At 46.8% G+C, this 25937-nt stretch overlaps 1 protein-coding gene across 1 annotated transcript; it reads left to right on the top strand.

Moving 5' to 3' along the window:
• Positions 1-359: 359 nt before the first annotated feature.
• GPR173 (G protein-coupled receptor 173) lies at positions 360-24907 on the top strand. Its single transcript, XM_047716094.1, has 2 exons — positions 360-1295; positions 20854-24907. The coding sequence occupies exon 2, from the start codon at positions 20951-20953 to the stop codon at positions 22070-22072; it is 1122 nt and encodes a 373-aa protein (XP_047572050.1). The 5' UTR covers positions 360-1295; positions 20854-20950; the 3' UTR covers positions 22073-24907.
• The last annotated feature ends 1030 nt before the right edge of the window (positions 24908-25937 follow it).

The following is a 25937-nucleotide window of genomic DNA, read 5'->3' as shown; positions in this document are numbered from 1 at the left end:
AGCCCAGGTGAGTTGCTCTCAGCAGCCCCTTGGCCGCCTCTTCCCACCTCCAGCGTGCCTCCCTCAAGCATCTCAGTGAGGCCGGAGTCTCACTTCCCCAGCCAGCTATTGTCCAGGCGGCATAGCCGCCAAGCCAGCATCCACACCCAGTCCGCCAGCCAGTGAGCCGGCTGCTCCCCAGCCTCACCAGTCCCCACCGCGCCCCGCCCCGCCCCAGGGAGGACCAGGCTGGCGGCTGAGAGTCTCCCTGCCTGCTCAGCCTCCCTCCTTCCCTCCCTCACCCTCCCGCCTGCCTCCCTCCCCCGCCCGCCCCTGAGGCAGGGACTGTGCAAATCGTGGAGAGGGGGGACAGACAGGCCGGATGGGGTCCGGCTTAAAGCCTTGGGCTCCCCACTGATACCCCGTCCAGGCTGTGGGTCCCCAACATCTTGGGACCTGGATTTGTGTGAGCTGGGGTGGTTCCCAGGCCAGAAGCGTGCCTCCGGCAGGCCCGCGGTGCCCCCGTTTTGCATCAGGACCCCCCCTTGGATGCTCTGAGCCACCCTCCTCAACCCGGATCTAAAACCCGGGACACTGCTATCAGGCCAGCCTCTCTACCCACCCCACCCCCTCTTTCTGGCGTCCATCCCCTCCCCAACACCACCTCTGCTGCTGCCTCTGGCTGTGGACCTGCACCTCTTCCCCATCCCCGCCAGGCCTGGGAAGCGGGGTGAGCCTGGATGAGAGCCCCCCAACCTGGGGCTCTCCCAGGCCATGGCCAGAGTGCTCCCAGAGAGGAGCCCTGGCCCCTGAGCATCTGCTAGAGGCTTGGCAGAGGCCCCGCGGGGACCGTGTCTTCTGAGGACAAAAGGCGGCTGCCAGCAGGCAGACGGGGAGGGGGGGGCTGGGGGAGGGGGACCGGCAGCCAGGCGGGCAGACGGGTAGCAGGGACCAGCCCTGGCCCCCCTCCCAGCTTGGCGGTGGCATGAAGATGGGGGTGGGAGTGTGTAGTGGGGGAAGCACCTGCCTGGACCCTCACCTGCCAGCTAGCTGGGCACCCCAAGGCTGTGTGCTGCCCACTTGGTGTTCCCCAGCGTCCCCAGCCCTGCCCGGTGCACCCCTTTGGTGCCTGCTCCCCCCGATGTCTGCGTTTTAGACCAGCCCGGCTGCCGTATCCACGGCAACAGAAGCAGGAGTGTCACTGGCCGCCAGATCACTGAGGGTCCCACAATGTGGCCTGGGCTGTGATTTATCCTGGGTGAGACTGCTTGAGCCCCCTACCTGGATTCCAAGACAGCCCTGCTGAGAAAGTCCAGGTAAGTAGTCAGCATCCATCCACCAAGGATGGGGGGGGGCTGAGATTTCTCTTCTGTCTCCCCACACATATTTCAGAGTCTCCATCACTGCCATGCTCTCTGTCTCTCTCTCACTCGGTTAGTGTGCCCCCACCCCCCATCCCCGCTCCATCACAAGGACTATTTGGGGACCCAAGCCTGGAGAGTCCTCTAGCCATCTCCATCTTCCCCAATCCCAAATGTCCCATGAGAAAGGGAACTACCACCTGTTTCCCCACTCCCCACACAGGGTCTGTCTTTATCATTGTGGTTGCGTTGGGGCATGAGGCTGTGTTAATATTCCTGTGTGTGCTAGCTATGGAAGGCATGCATGGGAGTCTCCTCAATGCCTGCACCCTGGGCAGGCTCAGCCTCCTGCAGCTGCCTCCTCTCCCTCTCCCTCCTCCTCCACTCTCCTCCAGGTTCCTTGGTCTGCATGCAGGGTATGTGTGTTTCTGTCTGTGTGTGTGAGCAGGCAGGTGGGTAGACATGACGGAGAAGCAGATCCCAGCGCAGACCACCCCCCAGTCTTTCTTTCCTTCTTCCCTCCCTCCCTGCTTCCCTTCCTTTTTACTTTTCCCTGTCTCTCCACACAGGTAGCACAGACTTTTGCTCGTTCCCCACTGAAGATACTGCTGTGCTTCCCAGCTAGGGGGAGGAAGCCACCATAGGGAAAGTGGGGTGGGGATGGGAAGCACTTCCAGGCCCTGGGCTGCTTGATGGCCCTGTGGGGGCCAGGACCATGCCACACAACCTGGAGGGGCCACAGTGTGGGCCTCAGCTTCCATCCAAGGCTCTCTATGTCTGTTTCGCGTGTCCATGTTGTGTTTGGGACCCCCAGATCTTATGGCCTTGTGCACAGTGGCCGGTGATCCCTGTGTCTGGAAGGGCAAGAAAGCCCAATACGTGGAGAGCGTGGATTCTCCTGGGACACTTCCTCCAGCTCCTAGCTCTGCAACTTTAGTGAGAATGTGCCATTTATTGAACCTCAGTTTTCCCATCTGTCAAAGAGACTGGTAACCCTTCCAGTCATGGGCATGTGTGGTGATTAAATGAGTTGGTGCATGCAAATAAAGGATGTGCTTAGTAGTAGCCCTGAAATGATATCAGCAAAGCTCATGGTTGATATTGTTGATTATTCATGATTAATATTGTTATTGATTATTTGGTGGAGGAACTGGTCCCTCTTCTCCAAGGTCTTGGCAGAGATCTAGAGAGGACAGCAGGTAGGCAAATGGGGGCTGGGGAGTGGAGGGGAGGCAGGAGCAGCTCAGTGTTGTAGGGAGTGATAAGTGGTGGCTATGGGCAGAGCCTCCCACCCCCACTCCACTCCAGTCTCCGTTTCCTGTACTTGCCCCTGTGTGTGTGAACACACACGCACATGCATGCACGTGCGCGTGCATGCGCACGCGCACACACACACACACACACACACAGAGGCTTAAGCTCCCATGAGCTAGCAGAGGCCTGGCTTGCAGCCTGCAGCATTCCTGGCCTTGGTGATGTAGGCGTCTCCCTGTCGAGGGGAGACTTGGCAAGAGTTGGGCCTGTGGTCAGTGGTTGGCAGTGCCAAGGCTGAAGCTTCTGAGATCGCAGAGCCTTGGGTAGAGCTGGGGTGTGGCCCATGCAGCAACCAGACCCATGGGAGTACGGGTCCCAGGGATTTGCTAACCTACAGCCTGGATTGGCGGGGGACAGTGGGGTCTGCTGTCTGGTTTCTGGGTGTGGAGATGTGTTGGAACATTGAATGAGGGGTGGGTGGCTGGAGGAAGGTCCTCAGGGCTGAGGGAGGAGGAGAGGGAGGGGAAAGTCTGAGATCCAGAAGACCTTGTGGTGAGGTTTGGAAGGGGTGGGCTTTGGGGTATAGTGTAGACTTTTCTGAAGAAGCATTTGTTGTGTAAGGGAGAGGACCTAGCCTGTGGTTTGGAGGCATCTGGGCCAGAGAGTGGGTATATATGTGTAACTGAACGTGTGCAGTCTGTGACTATGTGTCTGTCCATGGGAATTGTGGATGTATATGAGTCTATGTGTGGACCAGACCACACAGTGGTGTGTGTAAGTGAGTGAGTGTCTGGGTAGGCTTGTGTGTGCACAGGGGAGTGGGTATGACTTTGCATGTCTGTCTGGGTGAGAAAATGGGCATGTTTGATTCTGAGGCTGAGTAAGATTGTGCTTCTGTGAGCCAACAGGCCTGTTGAATGTTTAGTTGTATACGTGCATGTATCAATTTGTCTTTGGGTGTCCATTCTGGTTATATGCATATGAGCATGAGGGTTTCAGAATACCTGGGTATGCATGCCCAATTAGGTGAACATCTAGCTGTATCTGTGTACATTTGTGTGTATCTATGTGTGCACACGAGTGTAGGTATATCTAAATGGTGTGTTTGTGAGTGTAAGGGTGTGTGTGTGTCTGTGTGTCCGTGCATGTATGTGTGTGTCAATATGCTTCTGTGTGGGCGTGTCAGTAATGTACATGTATGAGTAGGTCCATTTGTGGATGTCCATGTGGATTCTCCAGCATTTTCAATTGTGTATATGTCTGTGTGTGTGTGTGTGTGTGTGCGCGTGTGTGTGTTTGAGTACATAGGTCTATAGGCAGACCTATGGGTTCACATCTGATTAGGGAAATGTTAGTGTAGATGATCACCTTCATATAAAGAGAACTAATTGTGTGGGTGGGGAGCAATGTGTGCACACATATTTTGTGCATGAAAACATCTTTTGTGGGTATGCCCATGTGTATACATTTGATTCTGTATAGTTATGGCTGTTAGGGTGGGTCTGTGCCTGTGTATATATTCACAAAAGGCTATGTGCATAGGTGAAAGAATGCATTTGGGTACATGTCCAGTTGTGTTGTGGGTACACTGTTATGTGCGAGTCCAAGTGTGGTTGTGGTATGCATGAGTAGCTAGATTTCATGATACCTGGTGCACATATTTCAATGTGTTTTGTCTGAATTTCTGAATACAAGTGTAAATGTGTCTGTGTAGATATGCCTGTGAGTGATCATTAGTGTACATGTGTGTGTATATGCTAGTATGTGTGAACATCTGACTGTGTGTGCATTTGTGTGAACATGTCTTTATACTTACCCATGTGTTCATACATCTAAGTGTGTGTTTGTGTGTGTGTGTGTGTGTGTGTGAATATGCCTGTGTGTGCCACTCTGACTGTACAGATGGGTGAATGGACCAGTTTGTGCAGTTCTAATTATTTGTATATATGTGTTTGTATTTATTCTGGAGCGTATGTCATAGAGCTGTGTATGTATGTATGTATGCCATACATACATTTGTGGGTGTGTGTGTATGTCTTTGCCATGTGTATGTGCTAAGTATTATCAATTCTTGTGCAGATGTACAAGTTCTTCCATGTGTGCATGTGTGTGAACAGAGCTTTGTGTCCAAGTCTGTCTGAGAATTTAAGTATAAATGAATCTTCATTTGTTTGCATAGCTTCTCATAGGGGTGTATGAACATGTGTTGAATACACGTGGTGTGCATTCTTACTATGATTGTGTGAGTGTGTTTTCTAAGTACATTTGCGTCTCCAAGTCTGGTTGTGTGCATATAGGAATGATTGATGTACATGTCTGTGTGCGTGTGAGTATGCTCATAGGAATACATGCCCAGGTGTATGTGTATGTCTATGTGTATTACAATGTTTGTATACGAATACATAGTCTCATTGACATGCAGGTACACATCTGGGTGTTGATGTACAGGAGTACCCTATGCATATGTGAGTGTGTGAAAATGCTTATGTGGTCACATCTAGGTGTGTGTGTGTGTATACATTTGGGAGCTAACCTCTGGGTGTCATGTTTGTTCATTGTCTCATTGAGTGTGATGTTGAGTCTGGCTGTCCATGGACATGTGGAAGTATGCCTGTATGTATACCTGTGTTTGTGAGTGAATGTGTGTCATTCATGGGCGTTATGTCATGTGAATGTGTGCGATGCCTGTATGTCTATGTTTGAGAGTAAATTGGTGTGCAGATGTGGGACCAAGTGCTGTGTGAGTGTGGATTGCTGTGAGTGTGCCTATGTGTGGAAATAAGTGTAGGTATTTGTACATATGCTGGTCTGATGGTCCATATGTAAGAGAGAGACATTTGGCCTTGGACCTATGCAAATAGGTCTAATCCCTGAGGGAGTGATAGAGGAGGGTGCTTACAAGTCTGTGTGATGCTGTGTGTACACCCCATCATGTATTTGTGCAAGTCTAAGACTCAGTGACACCCTGCTAGACCATATCAGCTCTGTGTAGATGTCCTACAGGATGGCAAGCTATAACACCTGAGTAATCCATGACCCTCTTCTAGGGGTTCCCTGGCCTCAACCATGTGCTGGGCTTTTATGGGACAGTTGGGGAGTGGGTATCTCAGGATAATTCTTGTCATCATTCACACTGAAGAAGTAGGAACCAATCATGGCTGATGTCCTCCTAGGGAAGGGGGCCTGTGACCTTTTAGAAACGGATTTCTTGAAACCCAAAGACCTCCCTTCCCATCCCCCTACCCTTGGAGGCCCAGAACAAAATGGCACTGTTGTGTCTAAGTTTGGCAAATGGTTTTCATGGAGAGCACCCAAATTATGCTATCCAGGCAGAAATCTAGATGTCAATGTGTATGTATAACTAAAGGTATATCTGGGTAGACTATAGTGTGTGTGTGTGTGTGTGTGTGTGTGTGTGTGTGTGTGTGTGTGTAGAAGGTGGTATATTTGGTAAGAGAATGAGAGAATGAGGGGGAAAGAGAGGGACAGGGAGGGAGGGAAGGGATCTAGGTTCTGTGTATGTTAGAGTCTGGGTAAGATATGTATGTGAGACATTTGGCTGTATTTCGGAGGGGTGAGTGTGAGTGTAGGTGCATGTAAATGGTGCGTTTGTGAGATGCTATAAGAACATTAGCCTATTTGGGTGGAGGATAGCATGAGAGTTACTGTATGGCTGGGTGGGAATATGTGTGAGGCTGTGTGTTTTTAAGGAGTATGTGGGTATGGGCGTATCTGGGTGGTGCAAGAGAGAGTGGGGGGTGTTGGATGATGTATGTGTTTTATAATGTAGATGTATGTGTTGTGTCTGTGTTGTGTTAAGAGAGATTGTGGGTGTTTCTGGGTAGAGTGTGTACACGAAGGAGTAGAGGTGTAATTGGGTGGGAGCATTTAAGTATGGGTCTATCTGGAAGTTTTCTAGGTGGGTGAGCATATAGGTCTATTAGGCAGTGAAATGTGCGATGGAATATATCTAGATGGTGTGTGTGCATAATAGAGAGAATTTGGGCACATCTGGGTGGTGATGGGGTGTGTGTGTGAGTGTATATATGATTGGACTATCTATGGATGGTGTGTGGGTGTGTATGTGGATGAGATGTGTGTATTGCAGGTGTGAGAGAGTATGGGTGTATCTGCATTGTGTGTGTGGAGTGTGGGTACCCTGGTGTTTAAACACTATCAGGTGTTTAAGAGAGGGGGATCTGGATTGTGTGTATGTGTAAAAGAGTGTAGGTGCTTCTGAGTGTGCTGGGCGTGTGACAGCATAGATGTATCTGGTGGGAGGAATGTGTAGGTGTAGCTGGATGGTTGTAAGTGTTTGGGTGTAACTGGGTTGTGGGGGTATGAGTGAGTGTATCTGGACATCATTTGTGTGAGGTGTGGATATATCTGGATGGTGTGTGAGAGAGTGTAGTGGTACATGTGGGCTGTGTGTGAGACAGTGTGGGGGAATCATTTGGGTGAAGCGTGTTTTAATATGAGTGTATCTAAATGGTGGGTGGGTGAAAGCACAGGTGTTTTTGGGTGGTGGAATGTGTAGTAAGGCATATCTGGGTGGTGTGTTGTAAGAGCTTTGGTCATGTATCCAGGTGTGGATATGTGTGTGAGGGCGTTTATAATTGGATGGGATATGTGAGAGTTTGGGGGACACATCTGGGTGGAAAGCGTGTTTTGGAGTGTGAGTATATCTGAATGGTGTGGAGGGGATGAGAGCAGGGATGTATCTGGGCAGTGGAGTGTTTGGGGAGGAATAAATGGATGGCATGTGTGAGAGTTGGATATATCTGAGTGGGATGTGTGTATGTGAATGCAGATGTATTATGTATTTAGATGGTAGTACAGCATATCTGGTTGATGTGTGTGTGTGTATCTCAATGGTCTGTTTGGGATGAATCTGGATGGTGTATATATGTTTTAGAGAGTGGATGTATCTGGGTTGGGCTTTGTGAGTGGGACTGTTCAGGGTGTGTGTGTGAGAGACAGAAAGAGAGAACAAGAGAAAATATGCGTGTATATGGATAGGATTTGTGTGTGAACAGGTGTCTCTGGATAATGTGTAGGTATCCGTGTGTGCAAACATACTTGGTTGGGAATTTGTGAGTGTGAGTATCCGGGTTGGCTGTGGGTAAGTGTAGTGTCTTTGAATGGTGTGCATATCATTGTGGGTGTGTGTCTTGATACCATATGTGAAAGAGACTAGGTATGCCTGGGTCAAATATGAGGGCTCTAGGTTAGGGATGTCTGTGGGTTTGAGCATATCTAAATGTTGCATATTAGAGTGTGGGTGTACTGAGTTGGGAGTTTGCATAAGTGTGGCTGCAGCTGGGTGGGGTGGCTGTGAATGTAAGTGTATTGAGGTGTGTGTATATGAGGATGGGATGTGTGTGAGAGTGTGGCTGTATCAGTATTGGGTATGTGTGTGGAAGTGGGTGTGTTGGAATGGTGTGTGTAAGAAAGAGAATGTGCACCTATCTGGGTCGGGGTGTGAGTGTGGATGTAACTAACGAAGAAGTGTGGGCTTCTCTCTGGCCGGGCGTGAGAGACAGAGAGGGTATATCTGGGTGGCATGTGAAAGAGAGTATATAGGTCAATCTGTGTGGGGTGTGTGAGTGTATCTGGGTGAGGGTGTGTGCATGTGAGTATATCTTCATAGTGTGTATGAGAGTGTTTGGGTGTATTTGGGTGGGGAATGTATCTGAGAATGTGGGTGTCTCTGCATGTGAGTGTGGGTTTATCCAGATGGTTCGTGGCTGGTGTATCTGGGTGTTTTGTGTGTTTGATAGTGTGGGTGTGTCTGGGTGGGGTGTGTGATTGTAGGTGTGTGTAGGAACATGTATATCTTTCCTAGGGCATATATGCCTCTGCTAGAGTGTCTGTAAATGTGAGCACATCCCTTTTTGTGTATGTGCTTACATGGGTGTGGCTATTGGTAGCCATGTATGTTGGTATGCAGCTTGTGTGTGCATGTGTTTGTGCTAGAGTGGTGTGAATCTGTTTGTGTGTGTGAGGTGAGTGTGTTTCTTCATGTGAGTAAGTTCAGTGGACAAGGTCTCTGGAGCCAGGCTCTGGGATTTGCATCCTAGTTCTGCCATTTATTAGCTGTGGGGCTTTGGGCAATGCACCTAATCTCAATTAAGCCCCAGTTTCTTATTTGTAAAGTAAGGGTGATAATACTATCATCATAGATTAGATGAGTTAATATTTGAAAAGGGCTTAGGACAGTGCCTGGCACACAGTAAGTCCTCTGTGCCATATCAGGTGTTACCTAGTACTATAATTATTGCACATACCTGGTGTGTAAGTAACAGTCTGTGTCCATCTGCAAGTGCAACAGAGTCGTTTCTTTTTTTTTTTTTTTAAAGATTTTATTATTTATTTGACAGAGAGAGAGAGATCACAAGTAGGCTGAGAGGCAGGCGGCGGGGGGGGAAGCAGACTCCCCACCAAGCGGAGAGCCGGATGTGGGGCTCGATCCCAGGACCCTGGGATCATGACCTGAGCCGAAGGCAGATGTTTAACCATCTGAGCCACCCAGGCGCCCCACCAGTATGTTTTTATCTGAATATGTAAGCAGGTCTGTAGTAGTCAGGATGTAAATGTGTACGTGTGAATCTTTGTTGAGTCTATACATGTAGGAGGGTTAATATCCAGGTTTATACATGATGATGGTAATGATGATGATGATGTATGTGTATAAATGATTTTGTCCATATGACTGTGTACTAGGATGTATGTTTGTGTTGTATAAGTGAATGCATAGTGTGTGCATCTGAGGGTTTGTGTCTGTCTGTGTTTATAAGCATTGGTGATTATGTGGCTGTGTATGTGTGGGTCTGCATTGCTCTGTCTATGCCTGCCTGCCTCTGTGTGTGTGGCAGTGAACCTGAGCCGTATGCCAGTATGTGTGAGCATACTGTGTGTATAATGTATGTGTACCAGGGCAACATTTGTATAAAATAGTGGATTTTTTAAAAAAAATTTATTTAAATTCAATTAATTAGTGTATAATGTATTATTGGTTTCATAGTTGGAGGTCAGTGGTTCATCAGTCTTATATAATACCTGGTGTTCATTACATTCTGTGCCCTCCTTAATGTCCATCACCAGTTACACCATCCCCCCACTTCTCTCCCCTCCAGCAAACCTCAGTTTGTTTCCTAAGATTAAGAGTCTCTTGTGGTTCTTCTCCCTCTGATTTCATCTTGTTTTATTTTTTCCTCTCTTCCCCTATGATCTTCTGTTTTGTTTCTTAAATTCCACATATCAGTGAGATCACATGATAATTGTCTTTCTCTGATTTACTTATTTCTCTTAGCATAATACCTTCTAGTTCCATCCATGTCATTGCAAATGGCAAGATTTCATATTTTTTTTGATGGTTGAGTAGCATTCCATAAAATCATGGATTATAATCTCTTAATGTAAGAGCCTGGGGTGGGGGAGGGCCTGGATCTATAGCATATGAATCGGACTTACCCTGTGTGTGAATTTCAGTTCTTATGTCTATGCATGCATGATTGTGTCTGAAAGAGTGTAGATCCATATGATTTGTTGTTTGTTTGTTTTTTTAAGAGAGAGAGAATATGGGAGTGGGGAAGGAGGGAGGAGCAGAGGGAGAGAGAGAATCTTAAGTAGGCTCCATGCCCAGCGCAGGGCCCCAGTTGGGGTCAATCTCATGACCCTGAGAACATGACTTGAGCTGAAATCAAGAGTCTGTTGCTTAACTGATGGAGCCACCCAGGTGCCCCATGCCCCTGGTCCATATGATTTGGTTTGTGTGTGTATGTGTCTGCATGTGCCCATGCACATGGTGAGTTTTCCTCTGCCTAGGCCTGTATTTCTAATGAAGGGTGGTTATCTGTGTGTGTGTATGTTTGTGTGTGTTTTGTATATCTTTGCATGATTTGCCAGTAGGTGGGTACCTACACACATACCTAACTTTCTGTATAGAAGAGGAGTGTGTGTGTGTGTGTGTGTGTGTGTGTGTGTGTACCTGTACACATTCACCTGATTGTGCTTATCAGCTGGTTTAAGTCTGGATGTGAATGCAAACTTGAATCTCGATGTACACATGTTCTTGTGTGCACTTCTCTGTCCATGTGTGCTGGTGTGTCTATGCAGTGTAACTGGATGTGAATGTTTTAGGGCACTCCCAATCTGGCACACGGAAGAAGTGAAATATCTATATGGCACATTGGAGTAAACTGAAGAAGATTAAGGGGTACTGGGGCCCGGTGAAAAGAAATTCCTTACATTTTCTTTAACACTATACAAATTGTGATGAAGAAAACAAACAATGCAAAGTTTTAGGGGAGTTATTAAATATTGAATTTGTATACAAGTTTCAAGTGAAATATTTTCAGGATTTTTTCATAGTACATTGAGCTCACTTCTGGAAACATAACTTTTATTCACTAATGCAAGTTTGTAACGGTCAGCTTTCATGCACACTTCTGAGCCTTTGATCATGACTGCCTTTATTTTATGGTAATTTGACTCCTTTAAGGACATTTTTGTCATGATTTGGTAAATTAGTTTGTGCTGAGCATCAATCTTCTACATCAAGTTATTGTGTTTCTTGGTTAACCCCACCCCCCCAAAAAAAGCCAAATGAAGCAAATAACCGTTAGTACTTCTGGCACAGATACAAACTTCTATTGTGACCTGCTACTTCTTGACCTTGGAAAGCCTGTTGATGAAGGTAAGACCTAGTCCATGGAGGTTGTGCGACACCATTTGCCTTAATGTCCTCAGTAATTAGCTTGAATATATAAAACATAGCTGCATGATTCTGCAAGTCAGCAAAACTCACCTTAAAAGCATCAGCTTTGGGGTCATCAGGTACCATTTTGGTTTCTCTGAAGCTTTCACACCATACCAACCTTTCTTAAGAAATGCAACAACTAACTGCTTATTCATCTTCTGTTTTACCTCCCTTTGGTAACTCACTTGTTTTTGCCCTGGCCAGGTAAAGACCCAGGTTTTATGCTCGAAAGAGCTAATGATCTCTTTTGTCTCATGGTGATCACCACCAACAGGAAACTGCTTGCATGAGTAGGTGGCAGCAAATGGCCAAAGAGGGTTTTTTTTTTTTTTAATTTACTTATTTGTCGGAGAGAGAGGAGCGAGAGTGAGCACAGGCAGATAGAGTGGCAGGCAAAGGCAGAGGGAAAAGCAGGCTCCCTGCCAAGCAAGGAGCCCGATGTGGGACTTGATCCCAGGATACCAGGATCATGACCCGAGCTGAAGGCAGCTGCTTAACCAACTGAGCCACCCAGGCGTCCCGGTTTTTTTTTTTTTTTTAAACTGGTTAAAACTCCTTTCTTATCAATAATTGGAACTTGGATAATTCATAGTCTTTGTTTTTTTTAAGGATTTTATTTATTTATTTGACAGAGAGAGGGAGAGAGATCACATGTAGGCAGAGAGGCAGGCAAAGAGAGAGAAGGAAGCAGGCTCCCTGCTGAGCAGAGAGCCCAATGCGGGACTCGATCCCAGGACCCTGAGATCATGACCTGAGCGGAAGGCAGAGGCCCAACCCACTGAGCTACCCAGGTGCCCAATTCATAGTCTTTGAATTTTGTGCTTCAAGGAGAGGATCCTTCTTTAAATCTAACACTTCCTTCTTTTCTTTCAATCAAACATGATGTTGAAATTTCTTGTAACAAATGCACATGAATTTTGAATCCAACCAAAAATTTTCATTTTGAGTATTTTAAAATAATTTATGAACCTTTTGCCCTAAGTAGACACAGACATTGCTCTACTCATCTTACTGAGTCTTTTGTAGTTGTCAACTTAATAACACCAACTAATTTTCACTCAGGGAACCATACATAACCTCACTTCTAAGTTGAAGTTTGGCTTTGAATCCATAAACCTTGACAGTATACATTTTTGAGTGTCTTAAAATTTTTTGATGTAATTTTATTCATGTGCTCAAAGAGCCTTTTGTTGAAATGAGTGAACATCAAATCTGCAAATGAGAATCATTCACAAAAATGCTGATAATTTTCTTTTTTTAACATTTTAATTTAATTTTATTTTTTTCAGTGTTCCAAGATTCATTGTTTATGCACCACACCCAATGCTCCATGCAATACGTGCCCTCCTTAATACCCACACCAGGCTCACACATCCCCACACCCCCTCCCCTCCAAAACCCTCAGTTTGTTTCTTTTAGCTCATAAATCTTTTTTTTTTAAAGATTTATTTATTTGACAGAGAGAAATCACAAGTAGGCAGAGAGGCAGGCAAAGAGAGAGAAGGAAGCAGGCTCCCTGCTGAGCAGAAAGCCCGATGTGGGGCTTGAACCCAGGACCTGGGATCATGACCTGAGCCGAAGGCAGCGGCTTAACCCACTGAGCCACCCAGGCGCCCCAGCTCATAAATCTTTTGATAGAATTCTTACACACTTAAGTTTAAAACAATAGAGAAAAGTGTACTGATCCCAAGGCTTCACAGAAATCCAACACACAGGTGGGTAGTAACTTGGATTTAAATCAAATTCACCTAACATCATTTACTGTGGAAATTATACCTATAGGTAAACTTTTATAGGTGAGTGCTCCTTGGTGCATGAATCTTGGCATTTTCAGAAAAACTTCCAGATGTAAACTTCATGCCATCTCAACAGCAGCTTCAGTCCACAGACTAATGCAGAGTTTCCACAATAATAGAAAATATTCGTGTATCACTTTGAATATTTCAACCTTAGTTTATTTCAGTGCTTCTTGCATTTCTCTTCAGGCTCTCTGACCAGTACTATGAATTGAGCACAATTAATCAATATTTAGGGATGCATCAATATAAAATGAAAACCCTTTTGATTCATCAATCTTCTGAGTTAGTGTCATTTTAGCGTCTTTTGACCCATCATCACTGTGTCTCCTAATAGCAATAATTGAAAGTGACCTCTTTCCTATCTTTTTACTTCATTGGTCACAAACATGATGTGCACAATTTCCCGGCAGACTGCTAGAACGTTCCTGGCAGAACGCTGAGATACTACTGGAAGGGGCATCTTAGCTTTGCTTGTTAATCATGCAATCCTGTCACTAGCTGGTTAAGCTCTATCTAAGAATATTCTAACCCAAAATAAAAAGAGAAAAGAAGGGGGCGCCTGGGTGGCTCAGTGAGTTAAAGCCTCTGCCTTTTTGTCCGGTCATGGTCCCAGGGTCCTGGGATAGAGCCCTGCATCGGGCTCTCTGCTCAGCAGGGAGCCTGCTTCCTTCCTCTCTCTCTGCCTGCCTCTCTGCCTACTTGTGATCTCTGTCAAATAAATAAAGTCTTTTTTAAAAAAAGAAAAAAGAATGTTCTAACCCATCTAATAAAAGAGTCAGATTTCTTAATTTGCATTTTCAGATGCTTTCTAGAAGTCCAAATATTTCTCTTTGTGAGAGTGCTTCATGGCCAGTTGACCAACATAGCCTACTAGGAAATAAAGTTTCTTTTTAAAAATCTTTTTAATTTAAATTCAGTTAGCCAACCTATAGTACATCGTTAGTCTCAGATGTAGTGTTCAACAATTTATCAGTTGCATATAACACCGAGTGCAAAGTTTCTTTTGATAACTATTCCATACAAATTGGACACACAGATGGCGGATGAGAGGGCTTATTTGGGAGCTGGGTCCAAATTTCAGACAATCCTTATTAAACTGCTTAAATCAGGGACAGCCTGGAGTTTTTGGAAAAGACTGTGTTTGTCTTGTGAGTCTCCTGATTTTCCAGCTTTAATTAAAAAATCCATTTTGATGGGAAAAGAAATGTCTTAAAAATTAAGTCTACTTGAGGGCGCCTGGGTGGCTCAGTGGGTTAAAGCCTCTGCCTTCAGCTCAGGTCATGATCCTGGGGTCCTGGGATCGAACCCCGCATCGGGCTCTCTGCTCAGTGGGGAGCCTGCTTCCTCCTCCCTCTCTGCCTGCCTCTCTGCCTACTTGTGATCTTTGTCAAATAAATAAATAAAATCTTTTAAAAAAATTGTCTACTTGAATATGAAGTATTGAAGGGGTCAGCAATTACTAGTGACTTCTGAAAACTGATTTAAATAAAAAAACAAATTTGAGGTCTCCTGCATTCTTAAGAGAACAGCATTTTGGAAACAAAGCCTTAAAGTTTGGCCTAGCTTTCCCTTTACTGGGTCAATTCAATTCAACCACAGTCAGGCTTTATTCTTTTATTGACAAATGTTTTTACCTAAAACAAAAGGTAATAATTTATTATGAAATAAATTATGAAATCCCACCAAGAATCAGATTTTGCTAATTTTTAATATTAAAAGCCAGTCACAAGTTAATCAATAAATAAACCAAGAAATAATAAAAATTACATTGTAACATTTTTAAAAGAGTCCTTTTCGAAACACAATATAGTTATGGATGAATGGTATAATATGCTTCTGAATACTCTGGAATTGGGGGAGTGGGTGAGGTTATAGGCAAAACAAGATCCTAAGTGTTGATCATTAGTGAATCTGGGCAATGGGTGCACTGAAATTCATTACAGGACTCTTTCTACTTTTTTTTTTCTTTTTAAGATTTTATTTATTTGTCAGAAAGAGAGAGCACAAGCAGGGAGAGCAGCAGGCAGTGGGAGAAGCAGGCCTCCTGCTGAGCAAAGAGCCTGACATGGGGCTCAATCCCAGGACCCTGGGATCATGACCTGAGCCGAAGGCAGACGCTTAATCAACTGAGCCTCCCAGGCATCCCTCTTTCTACTTCTTTATATCTGAAATGTTCTAGGAGGAAAAAGGTTTTTTTTTTTTTTTAAAGATTTTATTTATTTATTAGACAGAGAGATCACAAGCAGGCAGAGAGAGAGGAGGAAGCAGGCTCCCCGCTGAGCAGAGAGCCCGATGCGGGGCTCGATCCCAGGACTCTGAGATCATGACCTGAGCCGAAGGCAGCGGCTTAACCCACTGAGCCACCCAGGCGCCCCTGGAAAAAGGTTTTTTATAAAGGAAGAACATTCAGGGCAATTAACAAAATAGTTATATTCTCTTTATATATGCAACTCTATAAAATTAATAATAATAACTGTCATGCAACTATTTTTGTAGAAAAAAAAGTTGTGAAAAAATTTAAATAAGGTCAAATTAAAAAGAAAAACAGGTGTTGTACATGTATAGGCAAAACCAGAAAACCTCACTGACCAAAGAGTGGCAATCAAAGTAATAATCAGACTATCTGGGATGTTTCAACAAGAAGCGATCCAAACATTTACAACCTCCCTTTGACCCCCTAGAGCCTCTCTTGGTCTGGTTCCCTGCTGTGAGCCAAGCAGCTCTGCTAATGTTTCCACCTGTGCCTGAAGGAGTCGGCTGGTATGTGCACGTGTGAGGGTTTGTCTCTGGGGATAGACCTGTTGCAGGGTGTTTATATCAAGTAATGTGAACAAGTGCGTGTGTGTACACGTCTGTGTGTGCAAGAGTGTACACAGGGGCGGTTTTTCTATTTGTGGTTGGTTGTGCTTGCACATTGCAAGGGTGTGTATGTGTGTGTGTTGGAGCTGGTATACTTCTCTGCACAAGTGCGTATGTACACGAATGGATATCTGTGTACCTGTGCCAGGATGTATTTGTCTGTTTTGGTGAGCGTGCCTAATTTATGTGAAAGGGTTTGGATCAGTTGGGCTCCGTGTGTTAGAGTGTGTTAGAGTATGTATGTGTGTGTATATATGAACAGTTTTTGCTTGTCTGTTTTTGTCTCTATGCAAATATATCTGTGGATATCTGAGGGGGATTCTGTCTGTGTGTACATACGTGTGTGTGTGTGCATGTGCCGAGTTTCAAATGCATGTGAGTATGGCGACATATGTAAGTGACTTTGAGTATTATTTTGTAACAGTTTTTGTATGTGATGATATAGGTTTGTCACTGTGATGATATAGGTTTGTCACTGAGCAGTTCTCAGCCCCCTCATACCTAACACCCTATTTTACATACCATATTTTGTAACACCCATTTACTATATAAACATGAAGTTCTTAGATAATATAATCTCTCTGCACATATAATTTCAAAAGAAAATCCATACAGTATTTCATATGATATGCATATTTTCTGAGTTCTAATACAAATAAATTTATTAAAGGAAAGTGATTTATAAGGTAGTAATTTGTACTTTGATATGTGAAGGTTTGAACATGAAACTCCTCAGGAAATTCAATAAGGTAGTTAGAGGCTTGTAACATCTTACGAGTAAATGTGGATTTGGAAGGGGAAAAACCAAAAACTTGCCCCTTGCTCAAAGTGCAGGAAAATGACAGACAAAGGCCTAGGGGTGATATTTTCCGAAACAGTCAACAACTCAAAGAAAGTGCTCTCCCAAACAAAGTGCAGTCTCCTCTGGACTTAGTTGACAGCTATTTTCCTGAATAATTCAGGGTATATTAAACTAGGGGGAAATTTGTGAAATAGAGTTCTTAGATTCAAGTTTCAGTTCATTACAAGCCCAAAGTCCTAGGGGATTCGGGACATATGCTGAGTGTGTAGAACCGCCCCACACATCACTGGATGGCCAGCATCCTTGCCCTGGACCCCTAAATATTAGAAGTACATCCTGCACCCCAGCCTTGTGGCAACCAAAAATGCTCCTGCAGATTTCCAAGGTGTCCCCTAGGGGGCAGTAATGCCTATGTTGAGGACGATGCCCTGGCATTTAAGCAGGTTATACTCTGCCTGTGGACGAACATATACCGTGTGTGCATGTGCGTGTGAGGTGATGTCCCTGTGTGTGAGCCGGTTGTTGTCCATAGGTCTCCACAACAGGATCCTATGTGTCTGTGTGAGCGTGTGTGTAGTTGTCTGCATATCTTTCTTAGGGCGTCAGGGCATAGACAGGTGTGTATGTGTTTGTGTCTGCTCACACTTTTAGCCTAGGATGGGCCCAAGCTGTGGCTGCCAGTCTGCTCAGAACCCTCTCCTCACTTGTAGAGTCGCCCCAGCTTTCTAGGCAACACCAGGATTTTGTTCGTTTGCTGCTATTGTTTTGTGTTGTTTTGTTTCATTTCAGTGTGTGTTTGGTTTGGTTTGCTTTGGTTTGCTTTCCCTGAGACTCTGGGCTACAAATTATCCACCTTCTGGATCTTAGTGTGTTTCTCTGTGTCTCCCTCTCCATCTTTATTTCTGCTTCTCTCTGTCTCTATCTGCCTCTCTCCCAACCTGTCTCTTTATCTCTCTCTTCTCTTTCCTGGCATTATCCCTTGCACATCTCTCTCCCTTTGTCTCTCTCTTTCTCCCTCCCTTCTTCCCTCTCTCCTTTTGTCTCTCTCACTTTCTTCTCTTTCTTTCTCTCTCCTGTATCTCTTTTTCTCTCTCTCTGTCTCTACTTTTCTGTCTCTATTTTTCTTCTCTCATGCTCTATGTGTGTCTCTCTCTCTTTTTCCCCCTCACTCTTCTTCCTCCTTTGTCTCTATTTCTGTCTTTTCCTGTTTGTGTGGAAGGCCTGGTCCCCTTTCTCTGTTTATTTTTCCCCTTCTCCCTCCTATGTCTCAGTCTCTTTCTCACAAACCTCTCTCTTCTGTCACTCTCTGTGTGCTTCTCTGATTCTCTTTTATATTCAATCTCTCTCTGTCTCTAATGCTTTCCCCCTGCTTCCCCTCAAGGCTGAGGAGTGTGTGTGTGTGTGTATGTACACATTTACGCACACCCAGCTGTCAGCTGGTCCACAGTTCTGTGGGAGCCATCAGGCCTTGAGGGGGCTGAAAGGGGACCCACGAACCCCACTTCTCCCAAGCCCCTGCCCTAGCATCTTCTCATGGCCTTTTGGCACTGTGTCTGAGACTTCAGGGTGCCATGAAAAAGCTTGGCCCCAGGTGGCTCTGGCAGGCCATGTTGGAGCAATCTGGGAAAAAATACCAAGGGGTGACTTCCTGGGAGAGAGAAGGTAGAATGGTTCCACTCAGCCACGTGTCCCTCAACCTCAAGCCCATCCCAGCCCCCAAAGTTCTGAGCTTCTCCAGCTTGCTGCCCTCCCTTTGGAACCTACCATATTACATCATCACACTCCTTCCCCCCGTGTCCCCGGTCCACACACACCAGAAGCCCTCCTGCCCCCCACCCCCCGCCACCAAGCTTTGTCTGTGCCCTCCCACTCCTGTACTGCCCAGGCTGCTTTTTCAGCAAATCCTACCTGGATGCCTCCAGGCAGCCCTCCCTGAGCCACCAGCTGTTTTAGTCCCTCAAACAACTGATCTGACAGCCTTTGACTGAGGGCCTACTGTGCTATGCACTGCTCTTCTAGAGGAGAGTGTCTGAGTCTCTAATCCCTGTCCTGTGGAGCTTTCATTCTAATAGGGAGAGGCAGACAATAAACCGAATTTTAAGTAAATTATATAATGCATTAGAAGAGGTAAGTTCTACGAAGAAAAATAAAGAAGCAGGGCAAGGGTCACAGAGTGTTGTTGATTCTCACCTGAATTACTGTAGGAGTCTCTTATGTAGTCTCCCTACTTCGACCTTTGCCCCACCTGGTTTGTGCTCCTCATACCAGCAAGGGGGATCCTTTTCAACCCCAAGTCATATCACACCTCACCTCTGCTCCCTTGGCTCCCATCTCATTCAAAGTAAAAGTCCTCACCATGGCCTCCATGATCTGGCCTCACCACCTTTCTGATCTTACCGCCCACTGCTTTTTGATCACTCACTCTGTTCCAGGAATAGTGGTCTCCTTGCTCTTCCCCAAATACACCACGTGTGATTCCACCTCGGGGCATTTGTGCTAGCTGTTCCCTCTGCCTGGACTTCTCTTCTCTCCAATACCCACATGGCTCACTCTCACCTTCTTTAAGTCTTTGCTTAGATGACACCTCCTCCATGAAGCCTTCCCTGTCCGTTTCATCTAAAAGTAGACCTCCTCCACCCCTGGGACTTCCTAACCCCTTTCCCTCCTTTACTTTTCTTTTTAGGAACTTATCATCATCTGACCTACTATACTCCACCTATATGTCTTCTTTATCAATTAGAATATCAGCTCCGTAGGGGCAGGGATCCTTTTCTATCTGGTTCACAGCTGCGGCCCCAGTGGCTGGCACAAGTAGATGCTCAGTAAATCGTTTTTCAATGAATGAATGCACACAAGCACACTCACATCTTTATAGTCACAATACTCCCTGCCCCACTTAAAATAAAAACCCAAGTCCGGGGGGCCTGGGTGGCTCAGTCGTTAAGTGTCTGCCTTTGGCTTAGGTCAGGTCATGATCCTGGGATCAAGCCCTGTATCAGGCTCCCTGCTCAGCAGGAAGCCTGCTTCTCCCTCTCCCACTCCCCCCTGCTTGTGTTCCCTCTCTCGCTGTGTCTCACTCTGTCAAATAAATAAAATCTTTAAAAAAACAAACAAACAAACAAACAAACCAAGTCCGTGTCATGGCCCACAGTCCTATAGAATCTGGCTCCAGACCCCTCCCTACTTTATACCACTGTCTCCCCTGCCTGCCCTTTTCCAACCACACTGGTCTTCCCACTCTTTCTTGAGCATGCTAAGTGCATTCCTGATCATGAATAAGAAAGCTCATTTAATGGCTGGCTACCAGCATTAACAAAAAATCGTGAAATAGAACAGAACTAACGGAGTACATTACAGAGAGGGTCAGTCATGTTTTGTGAAACTTTTGGTTCAGTTATGTGTGCACATATGTGTATGTGTACGAGGTTGTAATGTAAAATGTTTGTCTTACTATGGGTAGCAGTCAAAAAAGTTTGAAGAACATAACCTTAGGGCTTTGCAAAGGGGGAGAAGAGCTGTACCAACACCGCTGCCCCACAGACCCACCAATGGAGGAAACAGGTAAAGGAGAACGTCCAGAGAGGTGAAACAGCCTCCTCACCCAGCAAGGAGAGGGTAGGAGCAGGAGCAGGAGTGGGCCAGGGGCAGAATCTGACACCAGCCGGGGAATAAGTGTGGAGGCCATGTAGACCCACTAACGCTGCCCTTTCTCTTTCTTCCTCACCTTTGCATCTGTATCTCGCTGTCTCTTTTTCTTGTGTTTCTTTCTATCTTCCCCCCCACCTCTCTCTCTCTCTCTCTCCCCTTCCTTTCCCTCTCTCCCTGTCTTTCTGATTCTGTTTCTTCTTATCTCTGCTCATTCTCATCCCCACATTTGCCTCTCAATTTGTATCCATTTATATCTTTGTCACCATTTTCATTTCGTTCTATCCTTTCTTACTCTCTCTCTGTGCCTCTGTCTGGGTTTTTCTCTCTGGCTCTCTCCTGCCATCATCTCTCTCTCTCTGTCTGCATCTCCGCCATTATCCCCATTTGCAGGTGCAGCCCAGCAGGACAACTGATGGAGTCCCCCAGGACCCATCGAATACCAGACTGGCTGATCCCATAGGGTTGGGAGCAGCCCCTGCCCCTCAGTATGGCCAACACAACTGGTGAGCCCGAAGAGGTGAGCGGCGCACTGTCCCCGCCATCAGCATCAGCTTATGTGAAGCTGGTGCTGCTGGGACTGATCATGTGTGTAAGCCTGGCGGGCAACGCCATCTTGTCGCTGCTGGTGCTCAAGGAGCGTGCCCTGCACAAGGCTCCTTATTACTTTCTGCTGGACCTGTGCCTGGCCGACGGCATACGCTCTGCCGTCTGCTTCCCCTTTGTGCTGGCTTCTGTGCGCCACGGCTCCTCATGGACCTTCAGTGCACTCAGCTGCAAAATTGTGGCCTTTATGGCCGTGCTCTTTTGCTTCCATGCGGCCTTCATGCTGTTCTGCATCAGCGTCACCCGCTACATGGCCATCGCCCACCACCGCTTCTACGCCAAGCGCATGACACTCTGGACATGCGCAGCTGTCATCTGCATGGCCTGGACCTTATCTGTGGCCATGGCCTTCCCACCCGTCTTTGATGTGGGCACCTACAAATTTATCCGTGAGGAGGACCAGTGCATCTTTGAGCATCGCTATTTCAAGGCCAATGACACGCTGGGCTTCATGCTTATGTTGGCTGTGCTCATGGCAGCTACACATGCTGTCTATGGCAAGCTGCTCCTCTTCGAGTATCGTCACCGCAAGATGAAGCCAGTGCAGATGGTGCCAGCCATCAGCCAGAACTGGACATTCCATGGCCCTGGGGCCACCGGCCAGGCTGCTGCCAACTGGATCGCTGGCTTTGGCCGTGGGCCCATGCCACCAACCCTGCTGGGTATTAGGCAGAATGGGCACGCAGCCAGCCGGCGACTACTGGGCATGGACGAGGTCAAGGGTGAAAAGCAGCTGGGCCGTATGTTCTACGCGATCACACTGCTCTTCTTGCTCCTCTGGTCACCCTACATTGTGGCCTGCTACTGGCGAGTGTTTGTGAAAGCCTGTGCCGTGCCCCACCGTTACCTGGCCACTGCTGTTTGGATGAGCTTCGCCCAGGCTGCTGTCAACCCGATCGTCTGCTTCCTGCTCAACAAGGACCTCAAGAAGTGCCTGAGGACTCACGCCCCCTGCTGGGGCACAGGAGGTGCCCCGGCTCCCAGAGAACCCTACTGTGTTATGTGAAGCAAGCTGGTAGACAGACAGGCAGGGAGATCATGGCTACCGTGATGGAGCCAGCAGTAAGGGAAGGGTGGGCCCCATATAGGAGCCTTTCTTTCTGAGCTCCAGCCCTAGCCCCTCGAACCACCCAGAATCTAGGCATCTTTGCCGACACCTCCCCAGGGTTGGAGACTGGGGTGGGGGACTAGAAAAGAGGCATTTCTAATTCTGTGGGGCCTGTCTCCGCTGCCTCCTTCTCCACTTCTACAATCTCTCTCATTTCCTCTCTCTCTCTCTCTCTTTCTCTCTCTTCCTTTCTCTCTCAGAAGTGACAATTCAGAAAAAGAAGTTAAGACTGAAAATGCAGGTTTTTCTACTAACAGCTGAGGAGACGGGCTTTCTTGCTTTAATGTCTCTCCTTCTGACATTGTCCAGAAGGGGGAAATTTGTTCTGTAAAATAGACTTCCAGAGCTCTTATTGCCCCCTCTGCTCCCATGCACCCTTCCGAGTCCTTTAGCAAGGGCTGGATGTTGAGGGAGAAATTCATCTGCTGACAACAGGGACCAAAGAGGGTGCTGGGTCCCCCGGGAGCAGAGACGTTTAATTGCTATGTTGTGTGCGATGTTGTTTTAAGCTAACCCTGGTCCCAAGCCTGGTTTCCTCTCCCTCCCCACCATGTCCAGACCTCCCAAGTGTTTCTTGAGCATCTGTTCAAGAAGCCAGGAGGGGAGGGAGAAGGACCTCTGGGATGGGTCCATGCTAGGTGAAGAACGGGATGTGAGCTGCACGCCTCGAGCTGAAGAGACCCGAGCTTGGCTGCATTCTTTCGAGCTGCCTCCTGGATCCCTAGTCCCCAACTCTTCTTCCTGAGGATGGAAATCCACTCCAGCCTCGCTAGGGTTGATGTGGGTGCCATATAGGCAGGTGCATTCCCCCAGGGGAAGTGTAGGAAGAGAGCAAAACTCCCCAGAGTAACTGGATCCCAGTGCCTGGGTCAGAGCAGAACTCAGCCCCAGAATTGTCTCCTGGGTTCACACTATTCTCCTGAGGATGAAAAGTTGGGGGATGGCATAAGCTCCAAGGCACTGTGGACTTGAGTCCATTCTTATTTGACCTCGTTTGGTCCCCTTCAAGCCTTGGGGGTCTGTCTCAAGCCCCTCTTGGTAGCCCTAGGCCTTCTGGGCCCTCAGCCCCCAACTTCCTTTCCCAGAACAGCCCTTCTCCCTCTTCTTCCCTCCACCCAAAATGGAGCAGACTGCAGCCAGATTCTCCAGGTGGGAGAGCCCAAGCCTCCCTCCCAGGGCAGAGTCCACTCTGGGCTCACATTACTGCCAGTTCTTATGGACTGGTGAGCCAAGCTGGCATTCCTTTGCCTGGCCTTGCCCAGATTCTTTGTCCCCCCCCCCCATTTCCTGGGGGAGGGGGAGATCTGTATTTATCTATCCTCCTTTCCCTTCCTGATAGAAGCTGTTGTCCTAAGCTCTTTTCCTACCCCCAAGACAGCCCCAGAATTGGGGAAGACTTGACCCAAGAGGAATGGGGAGGGCACTCTAGGCAGGAGAGACATTAATGAGCCTGGCTGTGGAGTGGCCCTGGAAAGGCAGGCCAGAGTGGCTGAGAGGCTGGGGTGGAGGGTACCTGTTCTCTCAGTGATAGTGATGGGGGTGCCTTTCCCAGGGATTGGGGTGGGGGGGAACCACAGGGGTGGGAGTAGGTAGGGTACATTCTGGAGGGTTTTCCTCCATTTCTTTTTTCTATCTGCCTGGATTCACCATTGGATTTTGTAAATGGAAAACTGAAAAGAACAATGCTATATTGGATGTCTTCTCTTTCTGACTCTGTGTGTGTGTGTGTGTGTGTGTGTGTGTCCTGTCTGCATGACCACATGTGGGGAGGTATGGTCAAGTGGGACTCTGTCTGTGTGACTTTGTGTGGATAGGCACCACTGCCCGGTGCACACATGTGAGCAAATGCCTGTATGTGGGGACATATGGCACACACACACACACACGTACATGTATGCACCTAATTGAAAGGAGACAAACTAGAGTATGTGCCTGCAGTAGGAAGTAGAGTGGTCGGAGAATAGAATTTTAGAACCATACATATGTATGCAGCAAGAGGGTAGACTCCCATCTTGTAAAATCTTACTCCTTTGACCCAGGCTCTGAACATGGGGGACAGGATACTTGAGAACCCTATATCTTCCCATATCCTGGAGCGCCCTGGGTTCCATCCAACTCCTGTGTCAGTCTCCTCCCCAAAACGCAAACAAGGTGTTCCTGAAAGTGGACCACTTTGGAGACTAGGGACTGGGAATTGGGGATCAAACTTGAATGGGAGAAATAACAGGGTTAGAAAATGTCCCCTACAAGTAATGGCTTTTGGAGGGACTGCTCAGTCTGGGATGGGAGCCCTTCTGAAGTGTCCACTGTATACATCTGGGACTTTGGTAAGCTTTGACTAAATTTAGAGGAGGGATGTTATGGGGGGCGGGAGGGGAAGCCAAGCCTGGGAGTCTATCCAGCTAGCCTGCTCCCTGGGCACTCAATTTACCGTTTATTTACTTATTCTCTCAGGTGCACAGAATTGAGTTGACCATAATCCTCAGTTCTTGGCACACTACATCATCATTGGTCCATGCGAGTCCCTTTTCTTCTTTGTTTTGTTTTGTTTCTTCCCCTTCATCACCCATCCCTGATCCAATACCCCCTCCCATATAGGCACCCACTCTTGTGTATTTAATGTATGTCCTTCCAATTCACCGTTCATGTGTTTATTTACATATATGTGTATCTGTGAAAAATATATGGTATTGTTATGTGTTTTAATTTACATAAACAGTATTGTACTATAAATCTTGTTCTGTTTCTTTTTTCACTAAACATTCTGTTTTTGAGAGATCCAGCCTTGTTGCTGTACGTAGATCTAATTCATTCTAGTGGTCCATCTTCTACATCTATCACATGTTTCTTCTCCATACCCTTGGTGATGGGTCTCTAGGTTGCCTCCAATTTTCTGCTACCACAGAAAGGCTGCAATGGGCAGTTTCCTACATGTCTTAAGGATGCCTAATTTAGAGGAGAGGAAACTGTCTCTGAGGACACTCCCTCAGAGAGAGGTAGTGATTTGGTTAGGGTTACAAAGTGAGGAGCACACCCGTGATGTGAATCCCAGACCAAATCCAGAACCCCACCACCACGCCAAAGGAAAGACCATCAATCTGGCCCTCCAAAATCTAAAATACAATTAAAAGCGGCATACACTGAGGAAAGGATTGGAAGGAGGGCAAGTATCAAGTGGACGAAGAGAGAGAAAATCCTAGAAAAATCTGGTGGATGAACGGAATCATAATCATTTTAATGACGCAGACGAAGTTACTTTTTGTGTGTGATTATTTCTAGAGCCATTTTGCAGAGAGGCAAAAAGCCACGTCAAAAATCTGGCTCCAAACCAAAGGTCCTAGGTTTCTAAATTCCAGGCTCCTTTAGGGCAACCCTAGCCCCGGGGGCCACATTTCAGATCTCCACAGAGTCAAACGCCGGGAATAGAGAAAGGGACAGATTTAAGAAGTGCGTAGTTGTTGAGGGGAGAGCAGAGAAGGGGGAAAACGATAGCGAGGCTCTCCCAATTTTATTTGAGCACATCCTGCTCCGAAGCTGCGTTTGTTTTTTGTTTTGTTTTTTGGTCTTCAGAGCCACTGGTACTTTTCCCATTGGATAAAACGCTGCAAGGGTGGGAGAGGGGTTTCTTCCCCCTCAGTTTTCCTTGCAGCCAATCGCCATGCAGTTTCCAACTCGTCGCTGGGGGAGTCAGCCCGATGATTGGCGGGTCCGAGAGGAGCCAATTGGAAAGCGATGAGGTGCGGTGTTGGCAAGCAGATTGCGT

The sequence above is a fragment of the Lutra lutra genome, chromosome X (assembly GCF_902655055.1).
Source record: "Lutra lutra chromosome X, mLutLut1.2, whole genome shotgun sequence".
Taxonomy (NCBI): domain Eukaryota; kingdom Metazoa; phylum Chordata; class Mammalia; order Carnivora; family Mustelidae; genus Lutra; species Lutra lutra.
The sequence above is the reverse complement of the archived record's forward strand: the minus strand, read 5'-3'. Positions and strand labels throughout refer to the sequence as shown.